This window comes from Syzygium oleosum, unplaced genomic scaffold (genome assembly GCF_021117445.2).
Source record: "Syzygium oleosum isolate NSW1041296 unplaced genomic scaffold, Sole_v2.1 Sole_v2.14, whole genome shotgun sequence".
Lineage (NCBI taxonomy): Eukaryota > Viridiplantae > Streptophyta > Magnoliopsida > Myrtales > Myrtaceae > Syzygium > Syzygium oleosum.
The window spans coordinates 9,910,269-9,931,100 of record NW_026607498.1 but is presented as its reverse complement, the minus strand read 5'-3'; the positions used below and the strand labels follow the sequence as shown (position 1 = coordinate 9,931,100).

At 41.3% G+C, this 20,832-nt stretch overlaps 2 protein-coding genes across 7 annotated transcripts; both read left to right on the top strand.

Moving 5' to 3' along the window:
• Positions 1–2,842: 2,842 nt before the first annotated feature.
• On the top strand, positions 2,843–5,229 carry LOC115690275 (cytochrome P450 87A3-like). The gene is made up of 9 exons (XM_030616580.2): positions 2,843–3,036; positions 3,113–3,434; positions 3,526–3,675; positions 3,839–4,090; positions 4,187–4,276; positions 4,354–4,432; positions 4,526–4,632; positions 4,757–4,884; positions 4,999–5,229. The coding sequence occupies exons 1-9, from the start codon at positions 2,843–2,845 to the stop codon at positions 5,108–5,110; spliced, it is 1,434 nt and encodes a 477-aa protein (XP_030472440.2). The 3' UTR covers positions 5,111–5,229.
• A 3,382-nt stretch (positions 5,230–8,611) lies between these two features.
• On the top strand, positions 8,612–15,441 carry LOC115690273 (probable serine/threonine-protein kinase SIS8). Of its 6 annotated transcripts, XM_056317985.1 has the most exons (16): positions 8,613–8,992; positions 10,721–11,135; positions 11,277–11,390; positions 12,466–12,499; positions 12,605–12,718; positions 12,803–13,033; positions 13,323–13,363; positions 13,449–13,517; positions 13,601–13,701; positions 13,874–13,952; positions 14,128–14,226; positions 14,353–14,421; positions 14,574–14,623; positions 14,887–14,968; positions 15,041–15,135; positions 15,239–15,441. In XM_056317985.1, exons 1-16 carry the CDS (start codon positions 8,691–8,693, stop codon positions 15,339–15,341), a joined length of 1,998 nt encoding a protein of 665 aa, XP_056173960.1. In that variant the 5' UTR covers positions 8,613–8,690; the 3' UTR covers positions 15,342–15,441. The 6 variants fall into 6 exon arrangements, with proteins under 6 accessions (XP_056173959.1, XP_056173960.1, XP_056173958.1 ...); XM_056317984.1 differs by having other exon boundaries at positions 8,612–8,992; positions 10,721–10,885; positions 10,997–11,135; positions 12,466–13,033; XM_056317983.1 differs by having other exon boundaries at positions 12,605–13,033.
• The last annotated feature ends 5,391 nt before the right edge of the window (positions 15,442–20,832 follow it).

Here is a 20,832-nt window from a genome sequence, read left to right as displayed (position 1 = left end):
AGGGTCCAGCCCTCGCCCTCGCCGGCCCTGGGCTGTGGCCGGTCGCCGGCGGCCGGCCCAGCCGAGGGAAGAACAACACAAAAATAAGAAAAGAAAAAAAAGAAAAAGAAAAAAAAAACTGATTCTCAAAATTGTCAGAAACAAGAAGCAACTTTTTTACTTCTTGTTTCTCTTCCAAAACTGTTTCTCGGCATAAATTTTTGCAAAAATGTGCCAAGGAACAAAAAATTTACCAAACGCATTTCTGTTCCCAAACTATTTCTGGAAACAAAAGAACAGAAATTTTCACTATTTGGCACGTTACCAAACGGGCCCTAAAGTGATTCTGTGCGAAGGACAAGCCGAGCATGTGGGTCCTCATGACTCTACTTCGATTAGGCTTTCATACATGATACGACAACCATTAGGAGTTTGGAGGATACCCTTTTATAATTTGAGGGGAAAAGAAGGATTTAATTCCTTGCTGGCCCAAAAAAGGAAAAGGGCTTACTCAAGCTGTCATTGTTGTGAGCCCACGACCTTTCCACAAGGGAGTTCAGCTATCTTCGTCACCTGATTCTGTCACGGAAATATTCTATTTTAGGCTCCGTTCGTTTGGCGAAAAATATTCTCCAGGAAAATATTTTCCGGGTTTTCTGGTGTTCGGGGGGCGGAAAACGTTTTCCGTGGAAAAATATTTTCCTTCCCTCCCTCACAAAATAGCCTAAGTCTACGGAAAATGACTTCCGCTTCTTCAAAAGCGGAAATTATTTTCCGGAGCTTCTTCTTCTTCTTCACTAAGGTCGCCGGTCGCCGCGCTGCCGCCGCCGGCCGGCCGTCGCCGCGGGTAGCCGGCCGCCGCCGCAGGTCGTCGCCCCGCCGCGCCACCGCCGGACGTTGGCCGTCGGTCGCTTGCGCCGCCGGCGGTCGCCGGCCGCCGGACGCGCCCATGCGCCGCCGCCGTCGCCGGCGAAAAACATTTTCCGAAACTTTTTCATATTGGTCGCCGAACACCGGAAAATTATATTCCGGGAAAACATTTTCCAGGAAAATGACTTCCGGGAAAATATTTTCCAAAAGGAGAATATTTTTCGGGTTTTCCAGTGTTTGGGGGCAGAAAACGTTTTCCGTGGGAAAATATTTTCCTTCCCCCCCTCACAAAATAGCCTAAGTCTATGGAAAATGATTTCCGCTTCTTCAAAAGTGGAAATCATTTTCCGGAGCTTCTTCTTCTTCTTCACTAAGGTTGCCGACCGCCGCCGCCATTCGCCCGCCGCCGCCGGTAGCCGCCCGCCGCCGCCGCCAGTCGCTGCCGGTGAAAAATATTTTCCAAAACTTTTTCATATTGATCGCCGAACACCGAAAAATTATGTTTTGGGAAAATATTTTTCATAAAAATGACTTCCGAAAAAATATTTTTCAAAAGGAGAATATTTTCCGCCAAGACAACAAAAGCACTTTTGTGCTATAAATGTGTGGGGCGTGACTTATATATATATATATATATATATATGTTCTCAAAACATAACGTAAGCAATAAAGATAGTCTGTGTTCTGCATACACAGAGGTCACCACCAGTGCGGTGCCTAGAGTTGTTGACAGCAAATCGCAAAGATGCAGATAAAATTCGTTGAGCGACGTGGCTCCTATAAAAAGTGCACAAACAAGCCTAGGAATGCAAAGGATTTTACCAAGTTGATAGGAATACTGTAGAGACATCTGAATCCGCGGTGGGTCAAGAAGTTTTTGACACGAATACCATCCGTCGCGTGATACATTTAAACAATGATTCAAATAATGTTGGGTCACAAAAACAGTGACCTACCTATCTAGTGGAGCTCACTGCATGAGGTAAAAGTCCGTGGCTCAATGGGACGGAGGGGCGCTGCTCTATGCTTCGAAATGAGTACAGCCTCATTCATTAGCCTAATTAGCTTAGCCACTGACTCTTCACAAACATTAGTCAAAGAAATAAGAGAGAACTCTTTTTTCCTCACTCTCTCTCTCTCTCTCTCTCTCTCTCTCTCTCCTTATTTCTTCCGTATCCATTTTGCAATCTCTGATGACGCAGGCGCAGAGATTTAGAGCGATAGATACGAATATAAGAACAAGATTCCAGCTAGAGAATATCTAGGAACATATCTGTCACAACTGTAACTTGGACAATAAACGAAATGTTTAAGGGGGAAAAACAGAGGCAACCAAGAAGAGCATATATTGAGGCATCAGCGTCACTTAGATACTGTTGTATACAGAACAGTTGCTTTTAAGATTTCGATGAGTTGGGGAGACCTTATGCTATTCATGTGTTCTATTAAATGATGCACTGAAGATTGGCATCGCTTTCTGATACAAATTTTCCATCAGACAAATCCTTCCAACCTCATGTTTCTTTTCCAAGTTCAGTGAACATCTAATCTAGAGAGAGAGAGAGAGAGAGCTTCTTTATCATGTAATGCAAGTCTGTTGCACAATTTCACAGAGGCCGTTGACGAAGGATAATTTCATAGTCACTATTTTAGTGGTCTCTCGGGCAGAATGATTCCGGATTATTTTAGTTTATCTCCAACTACTCGTATAAATTTCTTTCTGAAGCAAACACAACTTCCCTATAACAAAGGGCGCCAATTTCATAGTCATTTCCCAGCTAGATGTGAATCACCATAACCCTATATAAGATTCCTCTAATGGGTTTCCGAGATAGGTCAGCATCTATGCCCTCATTCATCCCTTCCTTCCCAAACTTTCTCCTCCTGTTTTGACATTTTGTTAAACCTGAAAGCTGCCTACATAAGATTTTCACTGAAGCTAGCATCTGTTAATAGAGAACTTCTCACATTGAAGATATTAGCAGAACTGAGAATGTGGGCATTGTGCATTGGAGCTTTGATCATTTTAAGCATAACAAACTGGGTCTACAGATGGAGAAATCCCAGATGCGACGGAAAGCTCCCGCCAGGTTCAATGGGGTGGCCACTTCTAGGCGAGACCCTTCGGTTCTTCACTCCAAACACTACTCATGACATCGCTCCATTCATTAAAGAGAGAATGAAGAGGTAACTAAAATCTAAAGTTAGGACGCTGCTACTTTTGCCTTTTCCGATAAATGTCTGATTCCAGTAAATTTTTCAGATACGGGCCAATATTTCGTACCAGTTTGGTCGGTCGGCCGGTTGTAGTATCAGCCGACCCAGATTTCAATTACTTCATCTTCCAACAAGAAGGGCATTTGTTCGAGAGCTGGTATCCAGACACCTTCACAGAGATCTTTGGGCGACAGAATGTGGGTTCTTTGCATGGTTTTATGTACAGGTACCTCAAGAACATGGTGCTCTATCTCTTTGGCCCAGAAAGCCTCAAGAAGATGCTCCCTGAAGTTGAGGAAGTTGCAATTCGAAGGTTGAGGCACTGGTCGAATCAGGACAAGGTCGAAGTAAAAGACGCAACTGCAAGTGTAATGCAGCCTAAGCTCTGCTCTCTGATTCACATATTCCTCCAAAAGGCATCCTAATTCAAGCATATGCATGAACTTATGGTCTCTGCAGATGATATTCCATTTGACAGCAAAGAAGCTGATAAGTCATGACTCAGAGAGCTCGTCAGAGAATCTGAGAGCGAATTTTGATGCCTTTATAAAGGGTTTAATTTCCTTTCCACTAGATATGCCTGGAACAGCCTATCACGAATGTCTCCAGGTAAACTGAGTTAAGTCCAGAACATTAAATAATGTGATTTTCCTACTCTTTGGTTCCACTTTCCTTAAAAAAGGGGAAAAAAGAGATGGCAATGACTCATTTCTTGACAAGCTGAAGTACCCTATTATGGTATCAACCTCGTCCCTTTGTGATCTTGAATCAGGGCAGGAAAAAGGCAATGAGAATGCTGAAGAACCTAATGCAAGAAAGACGAGCAACGCCCAGGAAGCACCAAAGTGATTTTTTTGATTATGTCCTGGAAGAACTTAAGAAAGAGGGAACAATACTCACGGAGGCAATCGCTCTAGATTTAATGTTTGTGCTACTTTTTGCCAGCTTTGAGACCACGTCCTTGGCTCTTACGCTAGCCATCAAGTTTCTTTCAGATCATCCTAGGGTGCTGAAGCAACTCACGGTCAGTAAAATTCTGCCTTTTTGGTTCCACTGTATAAGTTTACCAATAGCTCTTGAGTGCTGGCAAACTTTCCCTAAATCCTTATGATTATGGCAGGAAGAGCATGAGGCCATTCTCAGGAAAAGGGATGATGCTAGTTCCGGACTTTCATGGAAGGAGTACAAATTAATGACGTATACATTTCAGGTGGGTTATAACCGTTTAAATTATCAGGTAGAGATTATACGTGCATCTGTACGGCTCTAATAAAATTCATCTTTCAGTTCATAAATGAGACTGTAAGACTGGCAAATATAGTTCCAGGAGTCTTCCGAAGAGCACTAAGAGACATCCAGTTCAAAGGTATGTGCAACAGTATCACTAGGCCTTCTATTGTAACTATGCTAATAAATTCATGCCCACCTTGACGAAGCATAAAGCCCGATGTTAATGCAGGATACACCATACCAGCAGGATGGGCAGTTGTGGCATGTCCACCAGCTGTACACTTAAACCCCACGAAATATGAAGATCCTCTTTCATTCAATCCAGAAAGATGGGAGGTGGGTCCTGCATTTGTGGATTTTCACTTTTGGTGCACCAGCCAGCAATTTGGTGCGAAAGAATTTGTATAAATAACTTACTAAGCCACTTAATGTGCTGATAAAAATTGGTGGTCAAATACAGGGAATTGAAGTGAATGGTGCATCTAAACATTTCATGGCTTTTGGCGGTGGTATGAGATTTTGTGTTGGAACAGACTTCACAAAAGTCCAGATGGCGGTCTTTCTTCATTGCTTGGTTACTAAGTACAGGTAAACAGGCTATGAAAGTTTATTGTGGATTAGCTTTACTGACTATGCACGGCGAGTGAGTATTCATGCACAGACCAGAGAGAGAGAGAGCTGACCTTTTCTTCGAACTTTCAGGTGGCAAATAATCGAGGGAGGCAACATTGTTCGAACCCCTGGTCTACAATTTCCAGATGGCTTTCACATTCAGCTCAGGAAGAAAGATGCATTGAATCTGGAAGATGCATAAAGCTCCAGAATAGCAAAATAAACACTTCAAATGCATGGCATTGTCATGTCTGAGCATTGAGCGGGTGTAAACTGACGGAATCGTACTGGCATCCTCCAATCAGATTGCTTGAAGAGACGCTGAATAGGAAAGCGTAGCAAGAAGATTGCAAAATACACAGAAGCAAGAAGCTATCAGAGTCTTTTCAACAAAGATCAATTGATAGTTCAGACACTGTATCTTTTTACTTTCATCTTGTTCAAGAGAATTAAAGAGAAAGTGGGAGAAACATGTTACTTCAATCACTGAGCAAACGAAAATTTTTCTTGCAAAACACATTACCTCTGTCAATCTTTTTGGTCGAGACGACATATCTCCATCTCTAAATAGAGCATTTGCAGCTCGTCAGCCTTTCTTCCACGTTCTCGCCCCGCCCGAAAGAAGAGTTGAGAAAAGAAATGACGAAATGGAACATCCAGTCAAATTAACAGGAGACACATCACCTATAAACTCAAACAAGAGATAAGAAGATAATTACAGCGCTCTCGTAATATATGTCCTCCCTCGCTAATGCGATGCGGATCCCGCCCATGTACGATTCACGCTCATGCGAGAGAGGGAAGTGTATTCTTGGGCTATACAATAATTTCTCAAGCCTAAAGTCTAACGCCAACTGAGGCTCCTTCACCAACATCTATGGTCATGGGTACTATGACTCTGCATCTTTTCTTATCAATTCCGCGACAATCATTTTCCCCACAGCACCTGTGACGGTACTTCCAAGAGTGAGCAGATAAGCATTTTCAATTTCACCAACAACTTTCTGACCATCTTTATGATTCAGCTTAGAATCTCACTTCTGGAAAGAAAAGGTCAAATGAATCATATGCTTTGGTGCAAAAGCCATTGTTAACACCGAGACCGCCACTCCGGTAATCTTTTTCGCTGCTTATGAAGAGATATTTAACTTCTACCGGCGTGACGGACGATATCCGAAATTGCTTAAAGAATCGATGCCGTCTCAGGCATATATATATATCTCCTTCGCGTCGGAGACTTCCCAGCAAGACGCACCGAATCTCCATGAATCGCAATCAATTCATAGCATCGAAACAACAGAGTCATTGTACACAATCCACCTCGACAAGCTGTTGTTTTGATGTTAGAACATAAAACACTATCAGCATCCTAAAAAATACCGTCGGATCAGGTGATTGCCCACTCCAGTACTCCGGGCCGTCCGCAATCATCATTTGATGCGCACGCTTCAGCTCCGCTACCGCCTGGCTCGCTTCTGTACGAACCGACATCCCGCCACCGTTTTCCACGTCGGAAAACAAGCGACGATGGGCGACGTCGACAACAGCGATGCACAGAAAGCGGAAAAGATTCTTACAGAACCGCGCACGGCGTCGCTTCGATTCAGAGAGCGTTAGAGCTACAACGAGGAGGAGGAAGAAGAAGCGCTCAATCGCCGCGCCCCGAAAAAGCAGAGCGAGAGGAATCGCGCGCGATCAGGGAATAGCGATTCGAGCTCCGCTCCTACTTCAGAATCTGAGGGATTCGAAGGTCGGGTGCCTCTTGGGAAATTACGGTATCTCTGGTTTGATGATGATTTTGACTTTTTGACTGCCAAACGCTTCGAACGGTTATTTTATTGGTCCAAAGCGCGCCATGATTTAATTCCTCTTGAATTTTTATAGAGAAAATGATACAAATAATTCCTAAATTTTGGTTTAACTTGCAATATAATTTAAAAAATTTGAATTTGTTTAATGTGGTCCATTAAATTTTATCTGAATATACAACGTTGATCCTTAAACTTTTAATTTTTCTATCTTTTTGTTTAATGTTATTCTTTCATCAATTCAAGTTCTTGGATAATATTGAATATTTTCATATAATTTAGAGGACCAAATTGAATATGTACCAAAAGTTTAAAGACCACGTTAAACAATTTAAAGTTTCAGGGACGACATTGCACGGTGTGCTAAATTTCATGAATCATCTGTGTCATTTTCTCATCTTTACACGCCACAATTTTTATTTTTCCCCACAAGATATTTTATCAAGGTCTTCAAAAGGGATTAATTATATAAGTTGCTAATTCGATGATCTACTGATTTATTATTTTGCAGGTCTAAAATAAATTAAAGTAGATCGATTATGTTTTTTGTGTATTCGATACTAGGGGTGAGCGATTCAAGGTTTGTTACAGGTTCCACATGAAACCTGTAGCCTACCATCGGTTACAGATTCCTCATTTTTTGGAACTTGGAACCTACCCGTCAAAACCTAGAACCTGGAACCTACCCTGTTACAGGTTCCGGTATAGGTTCCAGGGTCTAACACGTTCTTTTTTTTTTTAATTTCATTTTTAGTTAAACAAAACGAAAATGAACGCAACAATACCGAAAGCTTTATCATTCACCAAATAAAATACAAAAAGACTAGTTTTTGGCATTACAGTTCAAGTAAATATAATTAAAATGAGAAGTCATTGCGTGAATCGATACTGCGGGTGAGCGGTTTTATGTTCCATATAGGTTTCACCCATGATAATAGGTTCCTCATTTTTTGAAACTTAGAACTTACTCTATCACAGGCTTGAGGGTTGGTTCCAGGGTTTACCCAGGTTCTACCTATATTATTAATTGAACAATTATAGTGAATCATCAATTTTAATGACCACCATTTGCTGTTATGATCCATTAATCACAACTTATATTTAGACACACGAAAAATATAAAACATTAACAAGTCATAAAATGAAAGCTCAGACTAGTAGTTCCAGATTATACATTCATCATCTAATGCCATGAAACGCCGCAAGATCACACGAATATATATACAAAAAAAAAACACAAAAACTTATTTAGGTTCCAGGTTTCAGGTTCCACTTACTTAGAATCTAGAACTTACCCGTCGAAACAGGTTCCTCAATTTTTAGAACCTGGAACCTACCCTGCATATCTTGAAACCTGAAATCTATAGATGCTGTCACTAGTCAAGTTCTCAGGTTTCAGGTTTTACCCTGGAACCATGCCCATTCCTATTCGGTATAGATGCGGTCAAAATGAAAAGTTAGATTAAAAAAATTCAAAAAATACAGATTTTTTGTTCCCCCACCCGCTTCCTCTTTCGTTTCGAACGAATGGCGGCAAGGGCAGGACGTGTAAATAACCCGAAAAGGCAAGGGCAGCCTTCGAGGCACCAAAACCCAAAACGCAACAAGAAGCTGGCGTGGCCGTCCCTTCAACCAATAGCGAACTCTCCAGCACTGCTGACATCACGCGCCGGCCCCACCACGAGAAAATCCCTCTTCCCCCATTGGCCCCCTTCGCTTCACCAACTCGTACTCCTGTCAACACCTGATTGCTCCCACCCGCGGGCCCGCTCACACGTAAAATTAAAAAAATGCAATTTGTCTATTTTTCAATTGCGTTTTTTAATTTGCGTTCTTTTTTTTTTTAACCCGTCTGTTCTTGTGGCTGTTGTCGTTGGAGTGACTTCTTCTTGGTGACCACCTTTGTAATAATAATAAACTAAGCGATTGCGTTGCTTGCTCCCTGTGATCTGACCCCTCCATGCGCAGCGGAGAATGGCCGGAGAAGCCGAGCCGGAGCCCGCGCCGGGGCCGAGCCGGTACCGGGCCGTCGCCGATCGGTGCCTGAGGCTCGAGGCGAGCCAAGCCGAGCTCACGGAGCGACTCGCCGAGCTCGTCGAGTCCGGCGAGAGCCCCGAGCCCGGCGCGGCGTCGCCACCGCCGCCGGACTCGGGGTCCGATCCGTTCGCACGGTTCCCGGGAGCTTTCCTTGGGGGAGGCCCGTGCCGGAGGATTCTGGAGTCGATCGGACACGCCGTTCACGTGTGCGGAGCTTCTTCGCGAAAGATCACGTACTGGTGCGTTTCTGTTTCCATTTGAGTTTCTGCGGAATCTCGGCTCGCGATCGCGGTGGCTGATTGGCTCTTGATGTCTCGTATTAGAAGTCGAGGATTGTTTTGGTGTCGAAGTTGGAAGTGTGTGGAGCAGCTAGAGCTTCTTACGCGCTTGTTTGTGCGAAGTCGTTGGAAGTTTGGCTTGCGATTGTTCGTGCTGCTTGTTTTGCGTGTGTTAATGTCTGTGCGTGGTGGAGAACGATGGATGTTCAGTTACTTGGGCGCGAACTTTGATTCCGATTGCCTATTCGCTCTTCGAGTGTGTATTGGAAGTTGAAGAGCGCGTTTTATGATTTTTAAATCCGGTTTGAAAGTGTGGAGGAACTTCTGTAATTGTTGTGGATGCAGATATTTTACTCTAGAAATTAGAATAACACGGGAAACTAAAAATCATGTTGCACTTGTGTGCAGAGTCTGTTGAAGTGACACTGATAATTTGAAGGAATTAGTGGCGGCGAATTGTCGAAACTCGTACTAGTTCATAGGGATAGAGATGTTCGACCTTTTTGCGGTGCAATGCTGAAGTGCTAAGCTAAGGTGCTGTTTACTTCCCTTAAAAAGTTTTGACACTTGGTGCTTAATTGACTCTAAAAGTAATTGTCTCTTTATGCTGTTCATCACAGCTGATGGAAGATCATGTTGGGATGTTTAACCACGATTGAGTGAATCCTATGTCTAAACTGCCGAATTAATTATAGGAATATTTCTCAATGGGCTGTTCTCCTTGTTTGGTGATTTCAAGACGGTGTTCCTATTCATGATGCATGACGATAGGAGCCAAGATAGTGAAGGTGTTTGACAAAAGTTCGCATTGAACTTCCAGCCTTATAAACGAAAACCACAGTTATATTTTTTTGTTTTTCTTGGTGTTGGAAGGCCAGACAATGGTAGAGCCAAAGATTTATTGCTGAGGGGCTGAACATACTCTGAGCGAAGTTTTAACTTTTTGTATTTATTGACAAAATTTCCCAAAAGTTAGATAAGAAAGTATAGCACTAATATAACGACAAATTTAGAGGTTTGAAATTTGTCTGACTAAAGACTAGTAATATCCGGAACAACATGAACCATTTTAACATTATCCAAGAAAAATCTCTTCTCTCAATGAACTTGAATGCCAGATCCATAGACAGAAGCTCAGATTATTATGCATTTACCAATGTCCATCGAAATAATAACTAAAAGGTCCCTTGCCCTTTCAAGTTACTATTGTCACTTGTGGCTTCTGAATTGTGTAACTAAAAGGTCAAGCAAAGAATGCTAGATGCCAGTATTTGCATAAAATATTTTTCAAATAGGTTAAAAAATCTCTTTAAAAGTAAATCTTTTATTACATGATATACTGAGCTATATTTACTATTTCAACTTTCAAGCTCTCACGAATATGCCGAAAGAATAGAAATTGTAAAAAAATGTATAAGGCTTTGAGCAATTCTGAAATTTTCAAAAACGTTCTAGCGAATGCTAGTCACATTGGTCATATACCAATGCAGCAATTTTTGGAAAGCATTCAGCCCTTATTCTCCAAGAAAGTGTAGCTTTGATCGTTCCGCCACATTTCACACTTGGTTTTGCACTTCTTAAAGCAGGGAAATCTTCGATTAGAGGCTGAGATAGAGAAATTTCATGTTTGCAATATCTCAGTGAAGCCGCATCTGTATCTGAAGTCTATTTGTGCTTTTCAAATTCCAGGAACCACTCTGCTGAGAATCTCTATGGATGGAAAGACCATGAAGTCATTGGACGAAGAGTTGATGAAATTCTAGTTGCTGAAGAACATTTTCCTTCTCTGCAGAATATCATGGAAAAGCTGAGGTTTGGCCAGTCATGGTCAGGTCAGTTTCCTCTTAAGAAAAGGTCTGGTGAAATATTTATGGCTATGGTGACGAAAAGCCCATTATACGAGGGTGGAGAGCTTGCTGGTGTTATCACTGTTTCAAGTGATGCGGCCCTTTTTAATGGTATAAGCCTGGACAGATCAAGAGCAAATGAGGAGCATGCTAATGGCTTGCCTAAATCACGGGGTTTGAACTTGAAAAAGATTCAGTGGCAGCCACGGCCACAGATTGCACCTATACCACAAATTGCTTCCTCTGTTTCAAACCTGGTGCTTACACATTCCATGTCATATTTTCTCACTTTCTTCCAGTTTTCTTTCCCCCTTTATCATCTTCCCCTCTATTACTATTTTTGGAAATTCCTGAAGCTTGGAGATAGTTGACAGAGACTACATTCTTTTTGTTCACAGGCGTCCAAAGTTCTACCACGCAGATGTGGAGACAATACACAGAATCTATGTGTTGGTGGACAGCACGATGCAATAGAAACTGATGATGCTATATTAGAGAAACCTGGTAAATTGGTAAGTCTCCGTCCTCTGATCCTATGGCCGCAAGATGAATTTCTCATATCTCTAAAGAAGTGATGGAAAATCATTGTCTTGTATTCCCAGTATGAACACTGGGAAAATATGGTTGATCGAAGAGATTCCTCGGATGGTGAATTGGCATACTTACTTGCCCAAATCTACGAAAGCCTATCAGCGTGTTTCAATAGTCTTTCCAAGAGTTTATTTTACCTTATTAAAATTTTGACGGTGTCAAGTTTTTAGATGGGCGATGCCTATTTGACTCTTTAGTGAGTTTCTATGAATGTTTGCTTTGGGATGATGTTTGCATGGACACTCTATCTTGGGATGCATGTCCGAGGTGTGAGTAGGAAGTCCCGCAGTGGATAATTGAAGGTAAAGAGAATAGTTAAGCGACTGAGTTTGGCCAAACTGATCAGCTTAATTGAAATTTTGTCTGGTTAAGTCTGCCAATGGCTGTAACTTTGGGCTCTTTCTTGTAATTTCGCATTACAAGATCTTGAACTAGAAAGCCAATAGTTTATCTGCATGAGTTTCCAAAGGACGATTATTGCAAATAGTTGGTTGTTGGGTTGTGCATGCCATCACAGGTTGGTCTGGTAAAGGAGATCAGAGTTGACTTAGAGGTGAAGGCTGTCGAGATTTGTTGGTGTATGAAAATATCTAACTTTAGATCCAGTTGTAGCTTGCTAGATGGCAGGTTCACACGTGAGGGGGAGGTTTCTAAGGTGCGCACTTCTGTTGCAGGGGAAAGTTCAACATTGAATAGTTAAAGTTCTACAGAATAGTTAATATACTTATTTAATCTTTAACATATTGACTTAAACTTTCCAGGCAGTGAAATATGGGTTAGCAAGATAAGTTAGTAGACTAAGATTTTTGGATTCCTCTTTGGCATTTTTTTCAGTCCTAAACGCTCTGCCATTTTGAATATAAGAACATGAGCTACAGGACTATCCACAACTGTGCAAATATATAACATTATTCATTTACAAAATGGGCCCGTGCTGTGATAATGTTGCCATTCTATCTTGTTTTGGTAACTTTTTCATGACTGAACTGACCGCAGGCAGCAAAACTGTTGGAGAAGCTGCATATTAAAGGTAATCGGAACGTGGTAAATGAAGATGAAAGTTACCAACAGATCAAACATGCAAGTAATGGTCCAGTGAGAAATGAAGTGACATGTGAGCCTAACATTGCAACAGATTTGAAGGCATCAAGTACCTGCCAGGGAACTCTTCATCCCAATATCATGGGGAAATGTCCTGGCAGGAAAACTCCTGTTTTAGCTGAAAGAGAATCCATTGATTTGCACAGAGGTGCACATCCTCCCACTTTCAGTGAGACTTCTGAGTTAGCATCCTCAAGAAAATACAATAAGTGTTTTCATTTGCCTAGACCAGGAAATTTGTCGCCGAAAGTGCTCAGCCAAGTGAGTGAGGAAACTGCTGAGCCAGGAGACTTGGTAAAGGAGGAAGTACAAAAACCGCCTGATGGCAAACAATTCCACAGTTCTGGAGAAAGCATTGGCAGCCACGACACTTCATCAAGCAAAAGTGATAGTGAGTTGAGTTATATGGTTGACTGCGAGATTCGTTGGGAAGATCTACAGCTGGGTGAAGAGATTGGGCAAGGTACGGTTTGGTCTCTCTATATTATTTTGACTGACACTGTACTTCATATACCTAGGTTTATGAGTTACATGTTTCAATTGAAAATATAAAAAGTGTCAGCTTGAGGAAGATTGGCTTAATCATGCTGTCCAATGAAAGTGAATTTTTTTAAGCTTGTCTTAGAGGGCATCATTTTTTGTAACCTACAATGTCAGTAAAATAGTCAAGGGAAAAGGATATTGGGATGTAAAGCCTAACGCAGATTTCCACAAATTGCAAATTAATTCTGCTTGTCTGACCTGTGCTGCAGGCTCATGTGCAGTAGTTTATCGCGGCATGTGGGAGGGATCGGTAGTTACCTTAACTGATGCTTAAATGTCATAATAAGTATGACGATCAATATCTTGATCTTTGCAAATTGATTCTGTCCCATCAGGATGTTGCTATTAAGGTCTATGTTGGGAACGAATATAGTGAAAATACTTTGCAGGACTACAAGAAAGAGGTACACTTGAACTTGTTACTTTTAACTACATTCAAAACATGCTTGTCAATGATCAGTTTTGGCTCTCCCTTGCTGCAATTTAGATCGAAATAATGAAGAGACTGAGACATCCGAATGTTCTATTGTTCATGGGAGCAGTCTACTCTAAGGAACGACTAGCCATTGTAACAGAATCCATGCCAAGGTAAGGAAATTATGGCGGTTTCTGATGCCTGGTCTAGCAATGATGCCAGAAGTAAGAGTTGCTGTTTGTTAGATATTGAGAGTATAACTGTGCAAGTGTGTTGGGGTGGTGCCTTTTTCCTTTCCTCGTTATTTCTTAGATGTATCAATTTCTTGCTGTCTTGATTGATCAGGGGAAGTCTCTTCAAGACACTACACAAAAACAATCAAGTCTTAGACACAAGGCACCGTTTGAGAATGGCCCTTGATGTTGTGAGTCTCTCTCTCTCTCTCTCTCTCTCTCTCTCTCTCTCTCTAGTACGCGAACGCACACAGCAGACGCACAATGCACACACTTACAAGAAGCATGTAAGCATGACTATGATAACGACATTGTAGACGCTCTTCATTAGCGGATAAGTTAACTTGAATTAATTCCTCATTGCAGGCCAGAGGAATGAATTATTTGCATCACAGGAATCCACCAATAGTGCATCGAGACCTCAAATCTTCTAACCTGCTCGTTGATAAAAATTGGACTGTCAAGGTAATGTATTCTCAATATAGTGCCATGAGGACCTCTGTTCTTTTTTTTCCCCTTAACATGACAACGTGCACTTCTATCGAGCCGAGCATTTACCAATTGTTTGATGTTATTTGAACAACTTGTCAGGTTGGAGACTTTGGTCTCTCAAGGTTGAAGAATGCCACGCTGTTAACAGCAAAATCTGGAAGAGGAACTGTAATGACATTCTCTTGTTGAGTCATTTGTTTCATGTGGCAATTCTTAGCATAAACAGAGGCATTCGCTACTTGATTACTTCTCTCTCTGTCTCTCATTTTCTTTGCAAGCTATTGTCAGCGGGTCTGTTGACTCCAATGTTTCTGATGCAGCCTCAGTGGATGGCTCCTGAAGTCCTTCGTAATGAACCATCAGATGAAAAGTAATTTCAGGAGTCACCCCATATAATTCCCTAAGGAGTGTTTGATTTACTCCCACCTCTCTTTTCTCTACATAGGATAATCAAAATGCGAGTTTCAATAAACTTAGTCCGCAAAAAGTTCTTGATAAAAATATGATCGATTTGTTCTAATTAATGAAATTAGCGGCCGCATCGTGCATGGTATCTACTCTCTACTCAACATGTGGCCATATTTTCTGATTTAAGAGAAACTCACGCATGGATATATCTTCTATGTCACGCAGGTCTGATGTGTACAGTTTCGGCGTAATACTATGGGAACTGATGACAGAATCTATTCCATGGAACAACTTAAATTCCCTTCAGGTACCCCACTCTCTCTCTCACGCACTCATTGCCTACTAGTTTTTGCTTAAGTTGCTCTCCTCAAAACTGAAGATTGTCGGAGTGGTTGGCTTCATGGATAGAAGATTGGACGTGCCAGAAGGGATTGATCCTGGGATAGCCTCCTTAATCCACGACTGTTGGCAGAGGTAACAAACACCCTTTAGCTTCCTTATCGTCGTATCTGTCATTATTTCCTCAGCACACAATTAAAGCTCGTTTTGACTTTGGCATTTCGTAAATTATGAGCAGTGCCCCGGATAAGCGACCTTCTTTCGAGTTGATCCTCCAGAGAATGAGAAGCCTAGTCCGCAGCTGTGCAGCTGCCTCCATCCGAAAGAACCCAGGTAGCTAAGGTTGTAATTCAACTCGAAACCAAAGTTTTGTTTGTGCATATAGTCATCCAAACTGTAGATGAATAGCTCCAATCAATCACATTATCTTCTTTACTTTCATCCTAAAACGAAAGTGGAGTAAAAGTATCCATGTGCATAAGAACTGAGAGGCGAACTCTCATCCAAAAACTATGCCAAGATGAGATGAGACTTTCCCCGTCTTGTGATAATCGAGAACTGCACTTGATTGTTGAATGCTATAGAAATCACAATCTTGGCTGGGAATTCACAATGCATTTGTTGCTACAGACTTTGAGTAGACTGATTCTAAGAACTTTGACGCTGTTGGCAGTTGACAGCCTCGTTCCTCCCGATATATTTTCTTCGATAGGTTATAAAGAGGGGCTTTATCTTTTCAGAAAGAATAGAAGTTCTCTTTAAGTTGAGATTTTCATTGTTTTATGCGCGTGTGTAAGAGAGAGAGAGAGAGAGAGGGTGCTCTGGGACTATGTTTGCGAGAATTAAGCAACTTTCTAGTGATGTTGACTACAGAAGTGGTCGTTCGTTACTCCTCCCATGGAATTCCAGAGGAAGCATGAAGAACGATATACAGAAATTTAGAGAGGTAAACGATTTCTTATATCTTCTTATAATCAGAGCAATAGAAATCATGAAGCACGGCTATTACCTTCTGATGTAACCTTGGTGATTCAATGAGATTAATCTAAGCCAAAATATTCAAATTACTTGTGGCTCGATAGAAAGGATAGATCTCACCAACTTTCGGTCGCAGTTCGATAACTCGTCTTTGAGCGAGTTAAACTTTGAGCGAGACTTGTAGTCCAAAGTTATTATTGCCCATGCATTTGACCGGTTAAACGACCCAAGAAAATTTTTGCGTGTGGATCCGCCAAGTACGAGCAAAGTACGGGGAGAGAAACAAAATCGGCATGGGCATCCTTCTTGGGATGGGGTGAAATTGGATTTAAGTGTTGACAGGCCACCGCAGCGAGCATTGACTGCTCCCCTGCCCTGCACCTATCGATGGTGGGCAGCGAACTTTGACCTTGGAACGTGGCTCGCAGTTTTCACACCAGAGATCGGAATCCTTTCTCTTCGCATGGGGGGGCCCTAATTTGGGAGGCCAGGAGCTCGCGGTGACGTTGCATTTCTCTGTTTTTTTTTTTACCCGGAATGTAGGGGGCCCTCCTCCTCTCGGGTCAAAACCCCACCTAATCCTTTTTTCCTTCGTTTGGGTCCGTTGCTTCCCGAGGCCGAGACTTGACGACCCATTTTTGGACGATGAGCACGGCACATTGAAATTTTTTTTGGATAAAAAATCCAACCTATATTCATTGTGACACATTTACCCTCAACATTGTTAAACCTCCAAATTTATACCTAACGTGACATATTCACCCTCTATCTAGGTTTCATTAGGTGATTTTTAGCCAAAACGTCGTTAAGTTACGTGAGCATCATGTCAACATAATTTATTTTCCGGCGTCCATATAGGCAGATTTTTAACGGTTCTCATTGACAGAATTTTGACGGAGGGTAAATGTGTTGTACACGTACGAGTTTGAAATTTTTGGCGTTGCAGAACAAAGTTTGGGATAAATATTTTACTATTAGCATAGTTTGAGGTTTTTTGTGATTTTTGCTCTATTTAAAGATACTGTTAGAAAAATACCATGACTAATTCGTAAAATTAATTCACTGAATAAATATATGTAGAGGAGACTAGAGTCCCTCGTTCACAAAGTGGTGGGCCGTAATTTTAACCGACGTGCCACATCTCCTAACCTTCCAATTATAGAGTGACTCGACACTTGCTTCCATCCCAATCACGTTCGAGGACAGACATATTCGCAGTTGAAGTATCCTACGTCGCTTATCGGGCGGGGTTTACGTGCTCTTTACATACACGCGGCCTTTTTTCAATCTACAAGTCTTGGGGTTTTTGGTTTCAGCTTTCTAACATAACTCCATAGCCATGCATCACAAGCAAATTCGATTCCGGAGGGTTTAATGCTAGCTGGAATCTCTAATTACACATCGGAGGGTCACCACATTTATCTTTTCCAATTTCTTTTTTTTTCTGTGCTTTTGCCGTGAGATTATTTTGCATAGTATCTTGTAACCAGGGCTACTTTTGGTCGGCAAGTGGGGTTGCACTCCATGTCTGCTATTTTACGAGCACAGATGTTTTATCAATTTTGGCCAGAAATCTATGTAGATGTATCTCCGCGAGGATACAATGGTAAATACGTGCCCCGGTGGCATCGGGAACCGACGTGCCAATTCGGATTACGTGTCGGCAAGGAGGTGATGGCAAACGATATCTTCGCAAAGATATTCTCGTTCCGGCCCACTTATTAATTTTCCCGTTTTCCCAGGAAATGGAACAGGAAAGAAAAATCAACGGGGAGGAGGGAAAAAGATATCGCCTAAGATTCTACTTCGTCCCGTCCCCCCCCCCCCCCCAACCATCACGTGGTGGGGCTCGCCTCTTATGATTGGAAGCCTACGGCGCAGGTGGGTGCAGTGGGGGATTACAGTAGGGCGTGTCGTGGAAGCTCAGTCCGTCCGATCCTCCCCGTTTTCTCTCTCTAGAGACGTGGGGCCCACGATCCGACGGTCGCCATCTGTTTGGTCGGTTCGGATACCTGCCCCTAAGCGTCTCGCTAGAGTATAGGGGGATCCTTTTTAACCGTGGGGTAAAAGGAAAAATCACGGACGAGGTTCTCAACATTCTCGTGAGTGAGCATTATTTACTCGCTTCTTCTATGGTAAAATTTACTTTGCTCGCCTCTTTCGCCCCTCCCTTTTTTTTTTTTTTTTTTTTTTTTAATTTAATTCGACATCACGGGCGCACACTAGGGACATAACAGCCATATCGACTCGATTCGAGTTTCGTGCATTTCACTAAAAAGTTTGGTGAATAAGTGCCTCGAAGGTATTAATTTAGGAGCATCGAAGACAGAAAAACGACGTGTATCGACACACTCTGAGAATTTCGCAGTAACACATTTCGAAAGAAATCTTTATATTTTCAAAGCACGATTAATTAGAATTAACAAGTACCTCGAGAACGCTCTTTTATATTTTTCACATGAATATTTGTTTGGTGATGATGTCATAAATATTATTGCCTCCGCCCTCATATAGTCATAACCACGTGGAGAACGTAGGGACATGTCTTCTTATGTGGCCGTGGGACATGAGGTAGGTAACTTTTGCTTTCTCTTCCATGTAGATGACATTCTCACAGGATGAGATCATTGGATGACATGTATTTCGATTCCCAAGAAGCTGTTCTCGTCTTTATTTCCGCTCGAGTTTTGTCGAAACTTGAAAGTCGGTTGCCAATTTCAGCCCGGTCATCTATAAATGAAGAATGCCTGTGTTGCAACATCCAATTGTCAAATTGCGGGTTCGTACGATAACTTGAATTTTTAATAGGGTTAATAGCACGAAAAATCCTAATATAATATGACTTTGATAAATTTGAGATTTTTCGTGATATTAATCTAATTTAACATAAAGTAAATTTGTCACAAGTGTATCAATCTGGAGTTTTTTATGGTCAAAAAATTAGTTTTTGGCAAATTTATCACAAATGTACTAATTTTGGGTTTTCATGGTCAAAAAATTAATTTGGGCCAAATTTATCACGGGCGTAAGTTTGGGGCTTTTCGTAGTATCAACCTTTTGTTATATAATTGACAATAGTCTTACGAAATTTTATATGACTTCAAAAAAGTTCTTAGTTTAAATCTTTTTCGGGCTCCTTATCTACCTCCTAGATTATATATTTTTTATGGTTTAGTCTTAAGCCAAATCCCAGCTTACGTACGAGAGAGAGAGTGCTACAGTATTTTATTATTAAACCACATATTCATTCGATAGTTTAAACTTTTAAAATGGTTTGCAATAATCTCGGAATATGACACTAGTATATTCTTTGGTTTCATGTCGCGTAAAATCTTCCTTATTAATACATGAATTTAGATGATAAATCAAAGGAATCACGATAGAAGTTTGACGAAATTCCTATTTTACGGCATCACGTGCTTTTGAGTCACACCCTCCACTTTATGACCAAAAGTGTGTTCGTCGTCTTCCGCAGCACCACAATTCATGGAGAAGACATTTTGTCCATTAGACGTGTCTCATCACGTCGTAGACACATGTGAAGTACCAAGCCAATCGCACATAATGATTTTTCAAGTTCATACATAAAGTTGGTTGGGATCGAGAAGCACATGTCATCTGGTAATGTCATCAAATCCAATACATAAAAAATTGCAGTGAACGGTATTAAACGATGTGTTCAACGTGCAATCGAGTTTTAAATTTTGGAAAACGTGCAATCTAAACCTAAGTGTTTTGATATTGACGGCCTCTCGATAACCGTTTAATTCATTTTGCTAACACGGTACATCGTATAAAAAAAAAAGAAATACCGCCCCAATTTTCAAACAAACACTACTCTCTCTCTCTCTCTCCCTCGTTTCTTTTTTTGAATCGATTTGCTGTTTTGCTGTATTTGATTCACTTTTTTCCGACGCGATACCACATCAGCTAAAAAAACATTGAAAAACGCCATGTGGGACCAGCTCACTAGGATGATTTGATTGCACATTGGACGAAATGTTTAGGTTCCCCCGTGCAACTTTTCTTGAACTAGATACTTGATTTGAGTTTTTTTGGCTATCCATAGTGCACCAAGTTAGGTTTGTTAAATGACCAATCTAAGTGCTAAAGACTAAAAATTCCGCACCACCCAATGAGTAGATTTGTTCGATAGCCTTAATTTATATCAGCTTCGTCAAAATTCCACTTGACACGATAAGTAAGAGATGGATTACTCAATTCATAATAATAAAAAAATCGATAGCAATTCGCATATTGCCAAATATATCGCTAAATCCTTCCATTAATGAACATCGCCCTATCTTCGGTATAAGTTAATAATATTCAGCTATTGATTTCAATTATCAACAACAAACTCTTGATTTTGTTTTTAACGCTTAAGCTTGTACCAAGTTGATTTATTTTTTCAGATTTACTTATTTTTTGTGGGATTTGCATATTTATCTTGAAGTTACGTGCCTCTTTTTCGTGCGCAATAAGAAAATTCCTTCCTAACAAAAACAGAAAAAAAAATTATATTTAAATTTCCAACACTTATTTCTTAAAAATTATTGTACAAAATCCAAAATAATAAATTGAAAGCTGGTCCTCCTAGCTGGCAACTAACTTATCATCCCCGTTTGGTGGGGGCCGATCCATTGACGATCCATTGAGCGCTCAGCATGCATTCAATGGATCGAATGTCGTGGAGAGCAAATCGCGAGCATCGAACGGTCACCGCAACGCATTGGTCGGATGGTGAGCCATCGCTGTCCATCAGATCATCCCTCTCTGCACCAATGTGGTGACCCGCCCCCCTTTTTCAATTTGCATAATTTGGACTCGTAAGGCATTTTCATTTTCGGGCTGCAG